Here is a 16,087-nt window from a genome sequence, read left to right as displayed (position 1 = left end):
GCCTATGCAATCTCCAGCATGTTGGTACAAGGGCCAGCACAGTGGGGCCCAGTCCTCACTGCGAGGACCTCTGAGCACTGTCATGAGTGGGCTCCTGGTTGCCTTTTTCTTTGGCTGTCTGTGGGCCCAATTCTGAAACTTTAACAGTTTAAAATGGTGTGGATTCTTCAATGTTAAATCCATGCTTTCCTGCTTAACTTGGCCTTGGCTTATCTTTTAGCCTCTCTGTGTATGAAATGTGACACGGATGTGCAAATCTGGGGAGGAAATAAAGCCTGCCATCAAGGTGTACACTGGAAAAGGGTCTAATTGTGCAGCTCTTATTCAAGCAAGTAGTCTGACTCCAGTAGGACTGTGCACACAAATAAGATCTGTGGGATCAGGCCAGCTGTCGGAGAGCTGCCATGTAGGAATTGGTAGAGTTTTTATGGGGTGATGCTGTTTAACTCATTTCCACACAATAAATATTTGCCTTCTAGCTGGTTTAAGAGCTGGGTACATGTTCTTAACTTAGTCCCAGGGAAGTCTTTGTCGTCATAATGCATCAAGTTGCCAATAAATAACTCTCCTGTTGGCAAGCTCAGTCCTTTTAGCTAGCTTCTAGAAGTGCATTTGTGCATTGCTCCCCATATAGCTATGATGAGAACACACAAATTAGTCCTTCAGGTTTCTTGAAGGAACAAGTGAGGTGGGGGTGGGTAGTGGGCTGGGGGTTGGCAACTCCTGTAATAGTGTGTGGGGAAATTTGAAATTAAATCCATATGTCCTCAGATCATTGAAATCCTGGTGTTCATTGTAAGCAATACTGAATGTAATATTTGGTGATCTAAAATTATGGTACTTCGTGTCCTTTACAGTACCTCCAAATGGTCTGGTTGTTTACTGTGGAACAATTGTGACAGAAGAAGGAAAAGAAAAGAAAGTGAACATTGACTTTGAGCCTTTCAAACCAATCAATACATCGTTGTATTTGTGCGACAACAAATTCCATACGGAGGTAGGAGAAATCCTGTACTGCTCACAGGTCTTGCTGTAGCCAAAGCATGGTGATGCATTTCAAACAGCTGTGCTAGACTTACTAAATAATTCATATCGTACTTGTATCCAGACTCCCGAGAGCAGTAGATCTTAACGGGAAACCAGCCGCTCTGTGTAAATGCTGTGGGATGACTTATAACTGGCTTGTGTTCAGAAATGCATGATATTTGCTGATCGGGGTTTTCTCATGGAGAGATCCAAAGTTCTTATGTCCTTAAACTCTGCTGCAGCTAATCTTAATAACCGAAGTGGGTAATTTTGGCTGAGCCTGTATAATCCACAGGCTTTTCTTTGGAGTTGGTGGCGGGACTTGTCTTGCACCAGAGTACTGTGACTTCATTCAGAGCCATGCTTGAAGTGAGGCTTCGTAAAAAAGAGCTAGGAAAGCTTGGCAGCAAGGTGTGCGTGAGAACTAGTGACATTAGTGCTAATGTCACTAGTTCTCACATGCACCTTGCTGCTAAGTTTTCCTAGCTCTTCTTGCTGGAGGAAATGGAGCAGCATGTTGGGTGAGGATTACCATGCACTTGGGGCCGAGCCATTCAGGTTTATTAATTCAAACCTTTGAACCAAAAGCATGGCTTTGTTTTCAGTTACTATAAAAGCAATGAATGACAGATTTTATATATAGAGAAAAAGATATTGATCATTACCTTCTCCTGAGGCATAGGCAGGTCACAATGGATTCTCCTTTGAGGGTCCCTCTTATCCCCCAATGGTTCAGCATATTTATACTTTTTCACATTATCTGACCATCCAATCAACATTAAGCATTCTTACATAACCCATATGTTACACATGAGCAGGCTTCAGTTTACATCACTTGCTGTCCGTGCAATTTTCATGTCTCTCTCCCAATTGGTTTACTTGGATCATACCATTCAATGCAGGGACTTTTTGTCCGTATCTTGTGTTTGTGTTTTGTTGTACAGATTAACTTCCTCTTTTCTATGGGCTTCAACACACATCACCTTTATCCTACATAGCGCTGTAATCATGACTTACACAGCTTCATAAGGACGAATTTAGCAAGCAACACTCATGTCAAGCAAAGACCAGGCTGAAGCCAGTTAGCTTAGCATAAGTATTACCCTGGCCTGCCTAAACTCATTACACTTCTAGCAAGCACCACTCTATCCTCTGACAGCAGAGGGTTAATTACTACTCTGGCAACTGCCCTACTGAGTTGCATCAGTGACTGAGGAGGCAGATTGCAGCCACCCTTGTGAAAACAATGTTGAGGTCCCTTCCACCTGGACCAGGAGGGAGCATGGCATGGCATGCTGGAACTTAAAGTCCTTCCTGGCTGTGTTTTCACTTTGCAAAGGCCTTAAAGTTCATGGTAGAGTTCTGGCTGCACTTTGCACTTGTGAATTTTACATGCATCTTTCTGGGGTATACTTACCTGGCATCTAAAATGAAAGCATGCGACTGAAGTAGGAAGTCAGTATTTGGGGGCACATATGTGTCAGTGGCTGGAGTCTCACCGCAGCTCTCCACTCAGTGTTCACGCTTGGGTTGTCGCATCGAATGGTGATAAGGTCCATTGCTAGCCTCATAGTGGATTATAAACTCTCTGGGGCGGAGACTGTCTTTTTGTTTTGTTTGTACAAAACATGAGATACCTACTCCAATCCCACTTCTCCTTTTGGGGATATCCTACTCCTGGGAGGACTCACAAACACCCCTTTGGCCTGCCAGGAGTTGCTGGCACTGGCGGCAGCTCCCTGCCTAGGTGGTACACCAGCCTGCTGTCCAGGAGGGGCAGCGCTGCTAGAAGTTCCAGCTCACACTCTGCTGGGGAAGACCATATGGAAGAAGGGAAGGGAAACCACAAAAAAGAATAAAAAGCAAACCCAAGGAAATGGGAAAGACCAGGAATACAAAGGCATGAGACATGGCAACTGCTCCAGCATACTGTGTGGGAACCCTGAGGTTTGAGACAGGAACAGTAGTCTGCAATCTGTCACAGACATTGGGGCCTCCAACAAAGTTAGAACCTTTGGCTTCAGTGGGCTAAACTCCTTCTGAAAAATGTAGCTGTAGCCCAGCAAATAACTTCTTAGCTGGCGTTGCACTGGTCAGCAAGAGATTGTCATTTACTTTGGAAAATTGTAATAGCTAGAAAGTGATATAATAGCACCTTGTTTCTTGACCTGTCTGCTTTGCCCATCTCCACCGAGTAGTGCTTAGTTCCAGTTTTCCTAGCTCTGCTTGTGGTGCAGAATCTGTATACCTATGAAAGAGCATGTTGTATTCTATTCTGTAGTGCCAATTGCCACTTACGACCGGATGCCACAATTGCTGGTCATTTTGACGGGTAAAACGGAAGGTGCAACGCTTGACTCCTGAGATCCCAGTTTGCAGCTGGGATACAGGAGGTGGCAGCTTAGTTTTGGCAAACAGAAGTGGATGGAGGTCATGGAGCAGCAAGAGACACCCAGGCTGAAGGAATAGCCTGAACAAAAGCAGGAGGCCCTTCCATTAGGCTCTATAACTAGAACAATAGAATCCATGGCAGAGCAGTGATGAAGGGGAAATTACTGGTGACCATTTGATACTTAATTTAAATTAAGAGTGAATCAGGAACACACAGATTTTAGTCACTTACATCTTGGCAATTGTGAGATCTGCTAAGATTTCCTCAAGATTCTTTATTGCATGTGTGAAATTGAAGTAACTTCCCAAAAGGGGTTTGAACTCTGAAATCTGTCTAAAGAGTGGATTTATGATCACTTTTTGATACCTTGGCTGGAATGCTCTTCCTGGTCACACAATTTGCTTGGCTCTCTCCCAGTTAAATAGATTGCAATGTAATAGGCCACTACTACTACTACACCTCATAAATTTAATAAAATATTTAGCTTGGCCCAGGTCCTCCATTAAACCTTTATTTTCCTGATATTTAGCTCAAATACTGGATTTTGGATACAGGTGACTGACGCTTTTTTTTCCATCCATTCAGTCCAATAGTCTACTCTGGGAGACATGCAGACAGCTTAAGCCCTGTGATAGCAAGTTAACAGCATCATTTCTCCAGCATTCAACAAGCTGCTGAGAACTTGTCAATTTAAAATTTATTTCAGGAACCAGTTAGATTCTGAAACTCCTGAATTAGGATTGGGCAAGAAACAATCTAACTTCAAATGCTAATCTTCGCTCACTGGCTACTTTAAATATTCCTCCCTGCTTCCATAAACTGGAAGTGGAAGCAGTTTTTGGAAGGAGGCAATTGATAAGACCTAGCCAGTGAGCAACCATTCTAAGGCTTGCTGGCTCAGAAGGGAACAGTCAACTCAGAACATGCTGGAGAATCAGACCCTGCTTAACCACCTTCACTGCAGTAGGAAGAAGACATGAGATATCTGACCTTCCAATAGGTGTTGTGGCTGTGTCCCTCTTCCACCCATAGCAAATAAATCAATAGAACTGTTATTACTAATCACCCATTAGTCTGTAAGGCTGAGCTTTTGTCACAGTTGTCATGGATTTCATACTATCAACATTGTGAGTCTCTTGCTGGTAGACATGTGATAAAGTTGAAATTCCTTGATAGCGGCCAGCTAAAGATTGGGCTGCATTGGTGACTAATAAAGTAAACCTAACAGCATTGCACTGATAGAGCCAGATCAGAGGACTATGTGAGACATAATCCCCCAGACAGGAGTATTAGGAAAACTAGTTTAGCTGCCTCTCCACACATCCAAACAGAATAGGATTTTAACTTGAAGAGCTAATTTGGATACACAGAGGTAACCCTCCAGTTTTTTCTCCTGCTAAACCTGTCCCTTTAAGCAATGGACAGTTGGTCAATGGCACTGCAAATGATGGGGACAACTTGTGTCTGACTCCAAGCACCGGCATCTTGCTCCAGCAGTGGTACCGGGTATAAGAAAGTAACTAAGAATCAAGAGTTTTCTCGGGTATTTTTGTCAATTTCATCTTGGCTGCTTCATAAAAATATCCATGATCACCAAACCATTGTTTCGGTGATCTGTACTGTGCCTGGTGTTCTCATTTAATGAACTGCTGCTCTGCTTAGTAATCAGACCGAAGTGCTGATGTTGGCTGATAGTGGTTATTACTAACCATGTTGTGTTCACATTTCAGGCTCTGACAGCACTACTGTCTGATGACAGCAAGTTTGGTTTTATCGTAATAGATGGTAGTGGCGCACTCTTCGGAACTCTTCAAGGAAACACAAGAGAAGTCCTGCACAAATTCACTGTGGATCTCCCAAAGAAGCATGGTAATCAGTAACAAAGATCTTAACTGCTTCAAGCAGAAAGGGAATGTGGAGGCAGGGAGAGGAATGTAAAGTACAATTAGTGATTCCAAGGCAGTGTGTAATTCCACACTCAGGAAGAAATATTTAGATGACTTAGACAATGAAATGTTAAGAGACAGACACATTTGAAAGAATGGAACCAGTAGTGTCCAAATCCTGTAGTCCATTTCCCTGCCATCTTCTGTCTCATAAACTGTTAGCAAATCAACATGACCCATATAAAAGGACACTTTCCAGTCAAATTTGACCCCAAACTTGGTGTTCACAAATGAATTTTCCAAAACAAAGACCAGTAGCTCTTAAATTGCAGTTGAAAGTGCCTTTGAATCTTGCCCTGAAAGTGTGTGCATTTCAAACACTGGCCTATTGCATGAGAACCCCAGTGGAACTGACTTGGCCCCTTGTGCTGTCAAAGCAACAAGAAATGCCAAAAGGTTTAATGGTACTGAGTTCAGTAAACTAGACTCTAAATGTTCAGTCTGATGTAAGCAAGGATATTATCTTCCTTTTGTCTCTAAATATTCGTGAATTAAGTACTTAACCAGCAGTTGCTTAGTCTTAGTTGAAACAGAAAGACAGTTAACTAATTTTGCCCCAGCGGTATCCCCATTAAGGAAGTTTGCCCCAATGTAGCTAAACCCGTATAGACCCCTACTGCAGAGGTACTGTGCTAGTATGTAGCAAGGCTTAAGTTAGTACAGCATAGTCTGGTGACGTACCAAAGTAAACTGCATTGGTGTAAGCCTCACTTCTCCAGGAAGAGCGTGTGCCGGGGGAACTATCAATTCAGTTACATTACTGCAAATGGCCTTAATGCGAGCAAATCTTAGCCATTCTTCAGTGTTTCCTTGTGACATGTTTTCATGTGGGAGACATGTAGAAAGTCACCTGATGGGTGGGTCCTGCCTGTTCACTCTTTGCTGTTTTGTGTTCCCTTATCTCTGCTTGTGATAGACTAATTTGCATCATATCTTGGGTTCCGTTGCTCTACACCCAGTTGGGGCCACATGCCAACAGGTTCTGTGGCAGTAGACCTCAATGGCTACATCCCATCTGTTCTCTCTGAAAGGTAGAGGAGGTCAATCTGCCTTGCGTTTTGCTCGTTTGAGGATGGAAAAGCGACACAACTACGTGAGGAAGGTAGCAGAGACGGCTGTGCAGCTGTTCATTTCGGGTGATAAGGTGAACGTGGCTGGTCTCGTTTTAGCTGGATCAGCTGACTTCAAAACTGAACTAAGTCAATCTGACATGTTTGATCAGGTAAGTGAAAGTGGACTTGTTGTGCTAAATGAAACCTACAGCCTGCCTGCTTAAGGACTGTGACTAATGTCCTCATGGTGCTAGTGGTGGCAGTGGCTCATGGCTGACACATGCTCTTCAGGAGAAACCCAACTAAAGTACCTTAATGTAAGAATACAATTAAAATGTAAAATTGTTGTATTCTGTAGGGGGGCCCCTTTCTAGAAAGGGAGCTATATCCCAGTGACCTGAAAGAAGCTAGGATTTCACTTAGTAGTGGAGCATACCTGATGGGATGCTTGTCTTTTCTGGCTGAAAGTGGAATTCATGTTTTTGTTATATTCCAAAGCGAAAAGCAGAGGCTTTAGTAGAACTCAACTCCTCTAAACTTGATCTGTTTGGCCCTGCACTCTGAAAGTTGTAGTTACACACTGAATGTTCAGAACTATTTTGTTTCACTTCCATGCAGAGGTTCAGAAGTCAGATTACCAGTGTAGCTTTTGTCAGGCATTTTTATTCTGATGAGTTTCTGAAGTAGTTTTATGGCAGTGCTGCTCAATAGGTTGGCTAACACTGACTTTCTTTGTATGTAGAGGTTGCAGTCCAAAGTGTTGAAACTAGTTGATATCTCGTATGGTGGAGAAAATGGATTCAATCAAGCAATTGAGTTGTCCACTGAGGTCCTCTCCAATGTGAAATTCATTCAAGAGAAGAAACTAATAGGTATGAATAGGCCTACATAGCTAGCCTCTCATGAGTTGGATACCCATCCTGCTTTAGTACTCACCCCAGTGCTGCTGCTGGATTCAGTGCACTAGCTCAGTCCTCATGTGAAAGTTGGGCAGAAGGGGATGTCACTGATGACCTCCATTCTCCAAGCACCACCTCAAACACTGCTTTCAGCTTGGAATAAATCCTCCACTCTCTTCTTTCTGCCTTGCCACAGAAGTGGTTAGGGCACTGCACCTGGGTTCAATTCCTTGCCTGCTACTGACTTGCTGTGTGACTTTGGGAAAGTCACATCAACTCTCCCTCAGCTCCCCATCTGTAAAACAGTCCCTTCTGGCTGTAACACATCGTTCATAGCATCCGAAAAGGAGTCCCCACCTGTACAGACTAAACAGCTCGTTGGATGTTACCTGCCTCGATAACAATATTAGACTGATGTGATCTTGTGAATAGCCTGCTAGGGAATGACTGGATCCTTAAGTACCCATGGAAATACAGCTGGAGCTGATGATGGAGATTGCTCTCCCTTTCCTACCAGTTTGCCTCCATTGTGATCTTTCCATCCATTCTACCCTATTCTTTATCCTTTCATCAGGGTCAGCTTTAGTTTCTCAGGCCTCCTAGTACAGTCGGGGAAAACTCCTCCTCTGCTCTGATCTCTCCCATCTCCAAGAAAATGAGGATTAGACTTTTGCTTTTCTTTGAAATTGCAACAGAAATGATCCTCTCGTCACGCACCAGTAGGAAAGCTTAGTAAGACCCACTCTGGGGGATTGTAACAGCAGCTGCCTTACGCTGAAGGGGAATAAAGTTTAATGCCTGCTTGTGGTTGGTAGCTCGGTGTCAGGTTAGCCTCTCCATCTCACTTCGCAGTGCTCCTGAGAGAGCTGCCTAGCTGGCACTGAGACTTCCAAGCTGAGGGCTCTGGGTGACATGTTGCCAGCTCCCTAGCTGGTGATGGATCATTCAGATTCTGCCTGGAATACTAATGAGTGGCCTGTATAGCCAGGCACAAAACCGTCTCGCTTTACTGTAGCTTTTCTTCAAATGAGGCTTAGTAAAACTTCATGTGACATGATCTGTGTTCACGAGTGTTTCTCTGGTTTCTCTCGAACGCAGGCCGATACTTCGATGAAATCAGTCAGGACACGGGGAAGTACTGCTTTGGCGTTGAAGATACACTGAAAGCTTTGGAAATGGGAGCGGTAGAGATACTGATAGTTTATGAAAATCTGGATATAATGAGATACGTTCTCCACTGCCAAGGCACGGAAGGTATGTCATACTTCAGAGCTGGACTAGGAGCCTGGAGGGGATTAGCTGTTCAGTGTTCCTTGGGAGAACTCTGCTGTTAGGCAGGAGCCTGTGCTTTAAAACCTCCCTTTAAGGAGTTTTTCACAGAAATCCTATAGACGGTCACTAGCTTGTCACTTCCCTACTTGCATGATGATGTGGGAGGAGAAACAAGCAGAGACTGGGTGGGGTGGCATAGCAATGGTGGGAGGGGGGCTTGGCTAGGCAGGATATAGCTATGTGAAATAGTGTTAAACCCTGCGTTGTGATTGTATTTACACTTCCATAATACAGTGGGAGATTGACTTGACCCTGCAGCATCTAGCCACCAGCCCATTTCCCTCTCTCCTCTTCCCCACCCCCCTTCCATCACCACCACCACCCACATTCCTCCATCCTCCTTTTGGCCAGATCCAAAATTCTCTTCCTGCCCCAGCAAGGGCATTACATGTCCAAAGACCTTTTCTGACTTGGCACCTCATGTGCTCAGAGCCTCCATGTGCAGTCTTGCACTGTGCGTTCCCAAACACAAAGGAAGGGATTCAGAGACCTTTAAGACCCCTGTGTTGCACTGGCTTCTGCAGAGTTTCTAGCCTGCTGCTAGTTGCATCAAATCTCTAACACTGTTTTTCTCTCTCAGAGGAGAAGATTCTATATTTGACACCAGAACAGGAGAAAGATAAATCCCACTTCACAGATAAAGAGGTATTTCAATTCCTGGTCTTGTAGTACACTCAGAAAGGATGATTATGCTGTACAGGTGCACGGCTTTGATTGACTCTAACTATGCTTAATGCTCCACACTTAGCTAATGCTTGAGTGTTTCGCACCAAATTATGCTCTCTGGCTCCTTACAAAGTCTTGATTTGATGGGCTGCGCTGCAGTCTTTCCTATTCGCTTTAAATGTTACTCCAGATTCTCACCTTGTTGGCTTTTTCCTAATTGATTTCCTTGCTGTTCAGTCTTCATTCTCTGGTCAAATGAGCTTGAAAGGTGAAGTAAAAGGGACTAGGTGAGCACAACTGAATCTAGCTCTTCTGCTTGAGCACATTCTTTTTGGTCCATTCCTCACCGCCCCGCACCTCGTGCAGCAGTTTACACCAGCGTGAAACATCGCCATTCTGATTGGGTGGCATTAGCACTGGTCTAAATGACTGCTCAAGGTGCAGGGCAATGGAGAATCGCCCCCTAGATATGCTAGGGTTGGTGGACAACTATCCACCATAGTGTGTACATTTGGGGGTAATTCCCCATCCTTAACTAGAGGACCTTAAGTGCTTTTCCATACAACTTTCCCCTTTCCTTGACTTGTCATGGAAGTCAGGCAGGACCCTGTCCCCTTGGGAAAGACAGCCCTGAAAAGAGACTGAGCTGCTGCAGTTTGACCACATGGCTAGTGTAGCCACTTCCGTCTTGTTTTGTTTTGCTGTTATGGCTGCCATTTAGAGGGCCTGCCGAGGGCCCTAATAGTGGTGGCGGCACAAGGCTCTCGGCTGTCGTGAGAGTGGTCAGTGGTGGATAGACCTTTAAACCACTGATCCCCCTGCCTTAGTGCTCATCTAGGACACACTCTGTTCAGGGCCCTCAAAATGAAGAGCATTCATGGGATGATTGTAGGGTGTCTGGTTAAAATGGCCACATTCATCCCACTGCCTTAGATTCCCTCCCCTGCACTCGCTCCCAAGTGTGGAAACTAACTGTAGACAAGACTTTCCAAAACTTCCTCTTTCTGAGCTCTCCCTAGCAGGCCCAGCACCAGAGTCTCTCTTCAGGCCTGTGCCGCGGGCATGCCTGGATGCCCATCAGCTACATGCTTAAACAATGGTGTGCCTACAGAGCCAGGACTCTGACAGCACCAGCAGTCCTTTTGTTTGTGAGACCAGAAAGTGCTTATGAAGTTAATGTGAACTGGGACGAAAGAGACCCCTCAGTAGATGCCATGATAATTGAAGTCAAAGAAACAGCGCTTAAGCCGTGCTTGCTATAGTGGCACAGGTACGGCGCTGTAGTTATGCTACTGTAGCACCCATAATGCAGACACTTCCTAGAGCAGTGGGGTTTTCTGTCATTGTAGGAACTCCACCTCCTTGAGCGATGGTAGCTAGGCTGATGGAAGCATTTGTCTGTCGACATAGCTAGGTCTGTGTCACAGGTTAGATCTGCATAACTGTGGTACTCAAGTGTGGATTTTTCACCCCTGAGTGCCATAGCTGTTGACCTAACTTTTGAGTGTAGACCGGGCCTTACTTTTTTTTTTTCTTTGTTTTTAGACTGGCCAGGAACACGAACTTATAGAAAGTATGCCCCTGCTGGAATGGTTTGCTAACAACTACAAGAAATTTGGAGCAACGTTGGAAATTGTTACAGACAAGTCACAGGAAGGATCCCAGTTTGTGAAAGGATTTGGAGGAATTGGAGGTAAATTGCAAGAGGAAAAACTAGGCTAAGCCGAAAACGTTGGCCCTATGTAACCTGCTGTTAATCTGGTTCTGAAGCCAGAATAGGAGAGGGTACATTCCCATAGTGTCATGTTTCTCTCTGCTCAGTGAGTCAGTGACTGTCTTTAATTATCTATGTAGTAAGGGCCCCATTCAGTAAAACAACTTTGTGTACGGTACATCATATAGCAGGGGATCTCAAACTGTGGCCCAGGAACAACTGGTGTTCCACAAAGCGCATTTTGGTTCTCAGTGGAGAGGTGGCTGGTCCCATGATGCTGGCTCCCCTTGTATCAGCTGAAAAATGACATTACTGCCCTATCACTCCAGTGCCCATAGTCCTAGAAGGATGAACTTCCTGATTATTGTTCACTTAAGCAAGCATTGCTAAGGATCAGGGCCTTCAGAGTACTTGGGGGTGGGAACTACTCTGTCAAATAGAACTCTGCTCATGATCCCCAGTGTCAGACATTTTACCTAGGCCCTCCTTGGGGGGAGATGAATTCAGAGCTGATGGGTGACTCTCAGGTGAAGGCCTAATCTAAATGATTTCATACATAACTGTCGGGTGATTTCTTTTATAGCTAGTTACACCTTTACACCCCACCTTGTGGACCTGTTTATGCCAGTACAAAGGCTTTTTATACCCACTATAGCTTCTTCCCCTTTCTGTATGGGAGTGAACTATCCCAATATAACTGCATCCATGCCAAGGAGTTGTACTGCTTTAGTTATACTGGTGCAACTTGTCTGGGTGTACCCTGTCTTTTTAGCTGCAGAATGGATGGTGGGGTCACATCCACACTAGACTCCCTGCCCTGTACAGTCTGCCTCAGCCATATTCCAGGTGTTGGGTGGGGGAGAAAATCAGTCTCAGAAACTGCCAGCAATGGTGCTAAGTGGAGCAGGGTTTGACAGTTGTCTGTCTGTCCAGCTTGGGACTACCAAGTCACTTCACATTGCCACGAGTACTGACTAGCCCAATGTCTTTCAGTTACGGGGTCTCCAGTGGGAGCCAGACACGCTAGCCTGCTGCAAACAGACTCAGGTCTGAACAACATCCCCCAAAAGCTGCAGGCTTAACTGAAAACAGCTTAAGAAGTGTTCCTGTCTCCAACACTCAGATGCCTAGCTCCCAATGCGGTCCAAACCCCAAATAAATCCGTTTTACTCTGTGTAAAGCTTATACAGGATCAACTCATAAATTGTTTGCCTCTATAACACTGATAGAGATATGCACAGCTGTTTGTCCCCCCCCCCCCACCCGGCCGGGTATTAATACATACTCTGGGTTAATAAGTAAAAAGTGATTTTATTAAATACAAAAAGTAGGATTTGAGTGGTTCCAAGTAATAGCAGACAGAATAAAATAAAACACGCAAGTCTAAGCCTAATACAGTAAGAAAAGTGAATACAGATAAAATCTCACCCTCAGAGATGTTTCAATAAGCTGCTATCACAGACTGGATGCCTTCCTAGTCTGGGCACAGTTCTTTCCCATGGTACAGCCCTTGTTCCAGCTCAGATGGTAGCTAGGGGATTTCTTATGACTGCAGCCCCCTTTGTTCTGTTCCACCCCCTTAGATATCTGTCGCCAGCACACGGCTATGTTTACTTGTAAGTCTTCCTGTATACCTATCTACAGTCAGTTGTCCTAGTTGATGGGAGCCATCAAGATTCCAAACCACCATTAATGGCCCACACTTTGCATAATTACAATAGGCCCTCAGAGTTATATTTCATATTTCTAGTTTCAGATACGAGTGATACATTTATACAGATAGGATGACCACACTCGTAGATTATAAGCTTTGTAGTGATACCTTACAATAGACCTTTTGCATGAAGTATATTCTAGTTACATTATATTCACACTTACTAGCATATTTTCATAAAATCATAGAGTGCAATGTCACAATAAGAAGAATTTAAAATTTCTATAGCAGGGATAGGCAGTTATTTTTTGTCACGGTCCAGACTCCAGAGAAACATTTTTCACACTGCAGTAATAATCAGTAAATAGATTTCATGGTCCATTGGCGGTCCGGATTTGGCCTGTGGTCCACCTATTGACTACCTTTGTTCTATAGCATCTTAATTCCACACAGACCAAATACTAGACTCTGTTTAAAAAAAAAAAAAAATTGTGGTCTCCATCCTCTATGGTGCCAAGTCAGTTTTGAGGAGATCCACAAATTGCTGACTAGCCCATACGTTAAATGGATCACAGTGTATTGTAAGATATATTTTGTACTGAGCCCTTTCTGGTACATTGAACTAGGAAGAAGCTAAAAGGTGTCTTGTTTTTACTAGGTATCTTGCGGTACCGAGTGGATTTCCAGGGAATGGAATACCAAGGAGGAGATGATGAATTTTTTGACCTTGATGACTACTAGGTAGTCGACCTGGGTCCGGCAAAACGTGCCTCCCCCCTCCAGCATCCAACCCAAGGAGCAAATGGTGGAAAACCCAACAGATCCCTGCCTTAGAATTGGAACATTTCCAGAACTTGATCCATAAGCATTGGATTTAAAAAAACAAAACCCTACACTTTGATTTGTCATAGTGTCAGTACAGCAGCAAACTACTAAGTTCCTGTATGCCACTTTGGACTAATTTAAAAGAATCCCAGTTTTTACTCTTACTCGATGGTGAAATTGGTTGCTCTTGTATTTTATGAAAATGATTTTTTTAACCGTCATGATACATTAACTGCTGTAAACCTTCTTCCTTCAAAAATTAATAGAAGTAAGATCATACTGGTTTGTTTCTTTTATTTTGATTGGAGAAAATCAATTGCTGCATTTTGCAGTGGCATGACCCATTTACATGGCATTCTCAGCTTAGACTGCAGAAGAAGAAATGTAGTGAGTTATTGGAGACACTCTTTCTCTGTTTAATATTGGGAGAATAAGAGAAGACACTCAGTGACAAGGTGTGGCTGGAACATGCAGATAGCTTGGGGGGCTGCTTTGACGAGCCAAACTCTTACCTTAATCCGTTTTGCAAAAGCGCTACTTGTACAAATTAGGAAGCACACTTCATTGATTGCAATGGAAATGCTACCAGAGTCTTAGCGGGCTTAATTTGGGAATTGAGTGGTGTGGCCTTCACTCTTTTCAGTCTTGACAGAAATAAACACATGATGTAAGGGAAGTAAGGTGGAACCCCTTTGGGTCTCTCTCTCTTTTTTTGGTAAGATTTTCCTATTTTTGCTTTAGGACTGCATAAAATTTCCTTGATTATGTGAATTTGATTGTTGGTGAACCCATAAATGGAAGCAGGTATTTCACAGGAGCAACTAACAAGATGTGACTGTGATTAAACCCTTGGCACTGGTGGATTTGGAAAACTTGATGCTACTGTTGAACACTAAGGTACCCCATTGGGAAATCCCAGCTCCCCAGCACCAAGGACTTCATAATGGATCAGCAGGTGGTCATGTACATCTGAGACTGAAGTCTAGTCTAGCCTTAGAAGTGGGTTCAAACTTCTGATTATACCCAGACTCTCAAGCAATGTCTTTGTAATACCTATTAATAGAATACATTTTGAAATTGTAGAAATGGTTACGTTTACCTAGAGCCAAAGGTTAAAATCAGCATTGGCACAAGACCTTTCTGTTCTCTTGGGATAGCAGTTTTCTGATGGGTACTCTGACACTTTAGTGCCTAACTGCTGTCCTTCACTGATTCTTCCTCAGTCACTTTTAGCATGTTGGTTGGAAGCCACTTTTTGTTCCCAAGTGGCATACTTGCATATCGTTCCAATAATCCTGTTTCACTTGAATGGAGGGGAGTGTTTGTCTTAAAACATAGCTTCTGACTGTCACACTGTACTCCTAGAGGTCCAAAATGACTGTCAATGTGAGCAATATAACTTGTACCGCTGTTTTATAACCCAGCAAACAGGTAGTGTTTGCCATTGTCTACAAGGGATGTTCCCATCAAAGCTGGGGTCTATGAAAGTTTCGCAGTTGGGTCTGCTACAGATTTGCACAAAACCCAAGCGCCAGTGAGTTTGCGGTCTTTGAAGCAGTATGTTTGGATTTTGCCATTGTAAATGGGTCTAATGTGACATGACAAGACCAGAAAAATTGGATGTAAATTTACATTTTTGAATATACTGCTTGTTGTTTCACATGATACATTTAGGGTATGCAGCTCCTTTTTGTAGTTTTTATTTTTACTATTTAAGTTTGGAAATGATGCCAAATTTTTGTATTTCTTTAATCAATGTGTTCTCTTTGGTGATATATATTGCATTATATATTGATGTGTATCAATATATACTGATATGTATTACACTTACACATACAAACACATTAAAAGGTGGGTGAGAAATCCTAGCCTTCGCATACTATATAGCCTCTGCAGAGAGATCCCAAGCAGTGATATCTTGGTGTTGTGATGTACAGAAATGGAGAAGAGTATTAAACCATATTTAAGAATATAGCATGGACTCTTGATTTTCTTTTACTACAGTAATTACTCTTACGGGGGTGATGTTGCTTTACTGGCCTCATGAACTCTCAGCAGAGGCCACCTAGTCAAACAACCTTATTCAATTCTCAAACCTAGGTAGAGCATCTTGTTTCCATTTAGCGCAAAAGCTTCCCTGACTGGCAGCCCAGAGTGCACTGGTCTTTGTTTGGCTTCCTAATGTTGAGCTGAAATGTAGAATATTAAAAGCATGAGAGGAAAAAACAAATCAAATGCAAGCACTCTGGAACACTGATAAATGCAGTTCTTAAAGATTAGCTGCTTGTTTGTGAACTGAGCGTGGTAAGTGTTGGGCAGTGCCTGGGACGACTGCAGAATGGTGGGTGGTCATCTTCTTGAATGAGATGCAGAAATCACATTCCTACTAGTCTTGTATCAAAGCAAACTATCAATGCTTTCTAACAGCCTTGTCCTCTCACCCCTGTGTTAGTCTGAGTAAGGTAAATTCGGTTCAGGATAGTGCCCAGTACTTGTGGGCCATCCTGTTCTGTGGTCAGTGGTGTTCACTTTCTGTCCCAAATCATTACATTAAATGGGGCCTCCCCAGTAGGTGATCACA

General features: G+C 43.6%; 1 protein-coding gene across 1 annotated transcript in view; it reads left to right on the top strand.

Annotated features, from left to right (window-relative positions):
- The window catches only part of ETF1 (eukaryotic translation termination factor 1), a 37,204-nt gene extending 21,726 nt beyond the window's left edge, over positions 1 to 15,478 (top strand). The window contains exons 4-11 of the mRNA XM_073356001.1: positions 858 to 997; positions 5,149 to 5,287; positions 6,396 to 6,586; positions 7,159 to 7,288; positions 8,414 to 8,569; positions 9,228 to 9,292; positions 10,859 to 11,006; positions 13,340 to 15,478. Coding sequence (XP_073212102.1) covers positions 858 to 997; positions 5,149 to 5,287; positions 6,396 to 6,586; positions 7,159 to 7,288; positions 8,414 to 8,569; positions 9,228 to 9,292; positions 10,859 to 11,006; positions 13,340 to 13,422 — 1,052 coding nt within the window. The 3' untranslated portion in view covers positions 13,423 to 15,478. The remainder of the gene's footprint in view (positions 1 to 857; positions 998 to 5,148; positions 5,288 to 6,395; positions 6,587 to 7,158; positions 7,289 to 8,413; positions 8,570 to 9,227; positions 9,293 to 10,858; positions 11,007 to 13,339) is intronic.
- The last annotated feature ends 609 nt before the right edge of the window (positions 15,479 to 16,087 follow it).

This window comes from Lepidochelys kempii, chromosome 8 (assembly GCF_965140285.1).
Source record: "Lepidochelys kempii isolate rLepKem1 chromosome 8, rLepKem1.hap1, whole genome shotgun sequence".
NCBI lineage: Eukaryota > Metazoa > Chordata > Testudines > Cheloniidae > Lepidochelys > Lepidochelys kempii.
Note: the sequence above shows the minus strand (reverse complement) of the source record. Positions and strands in the feature narration are given on the sequence as shown.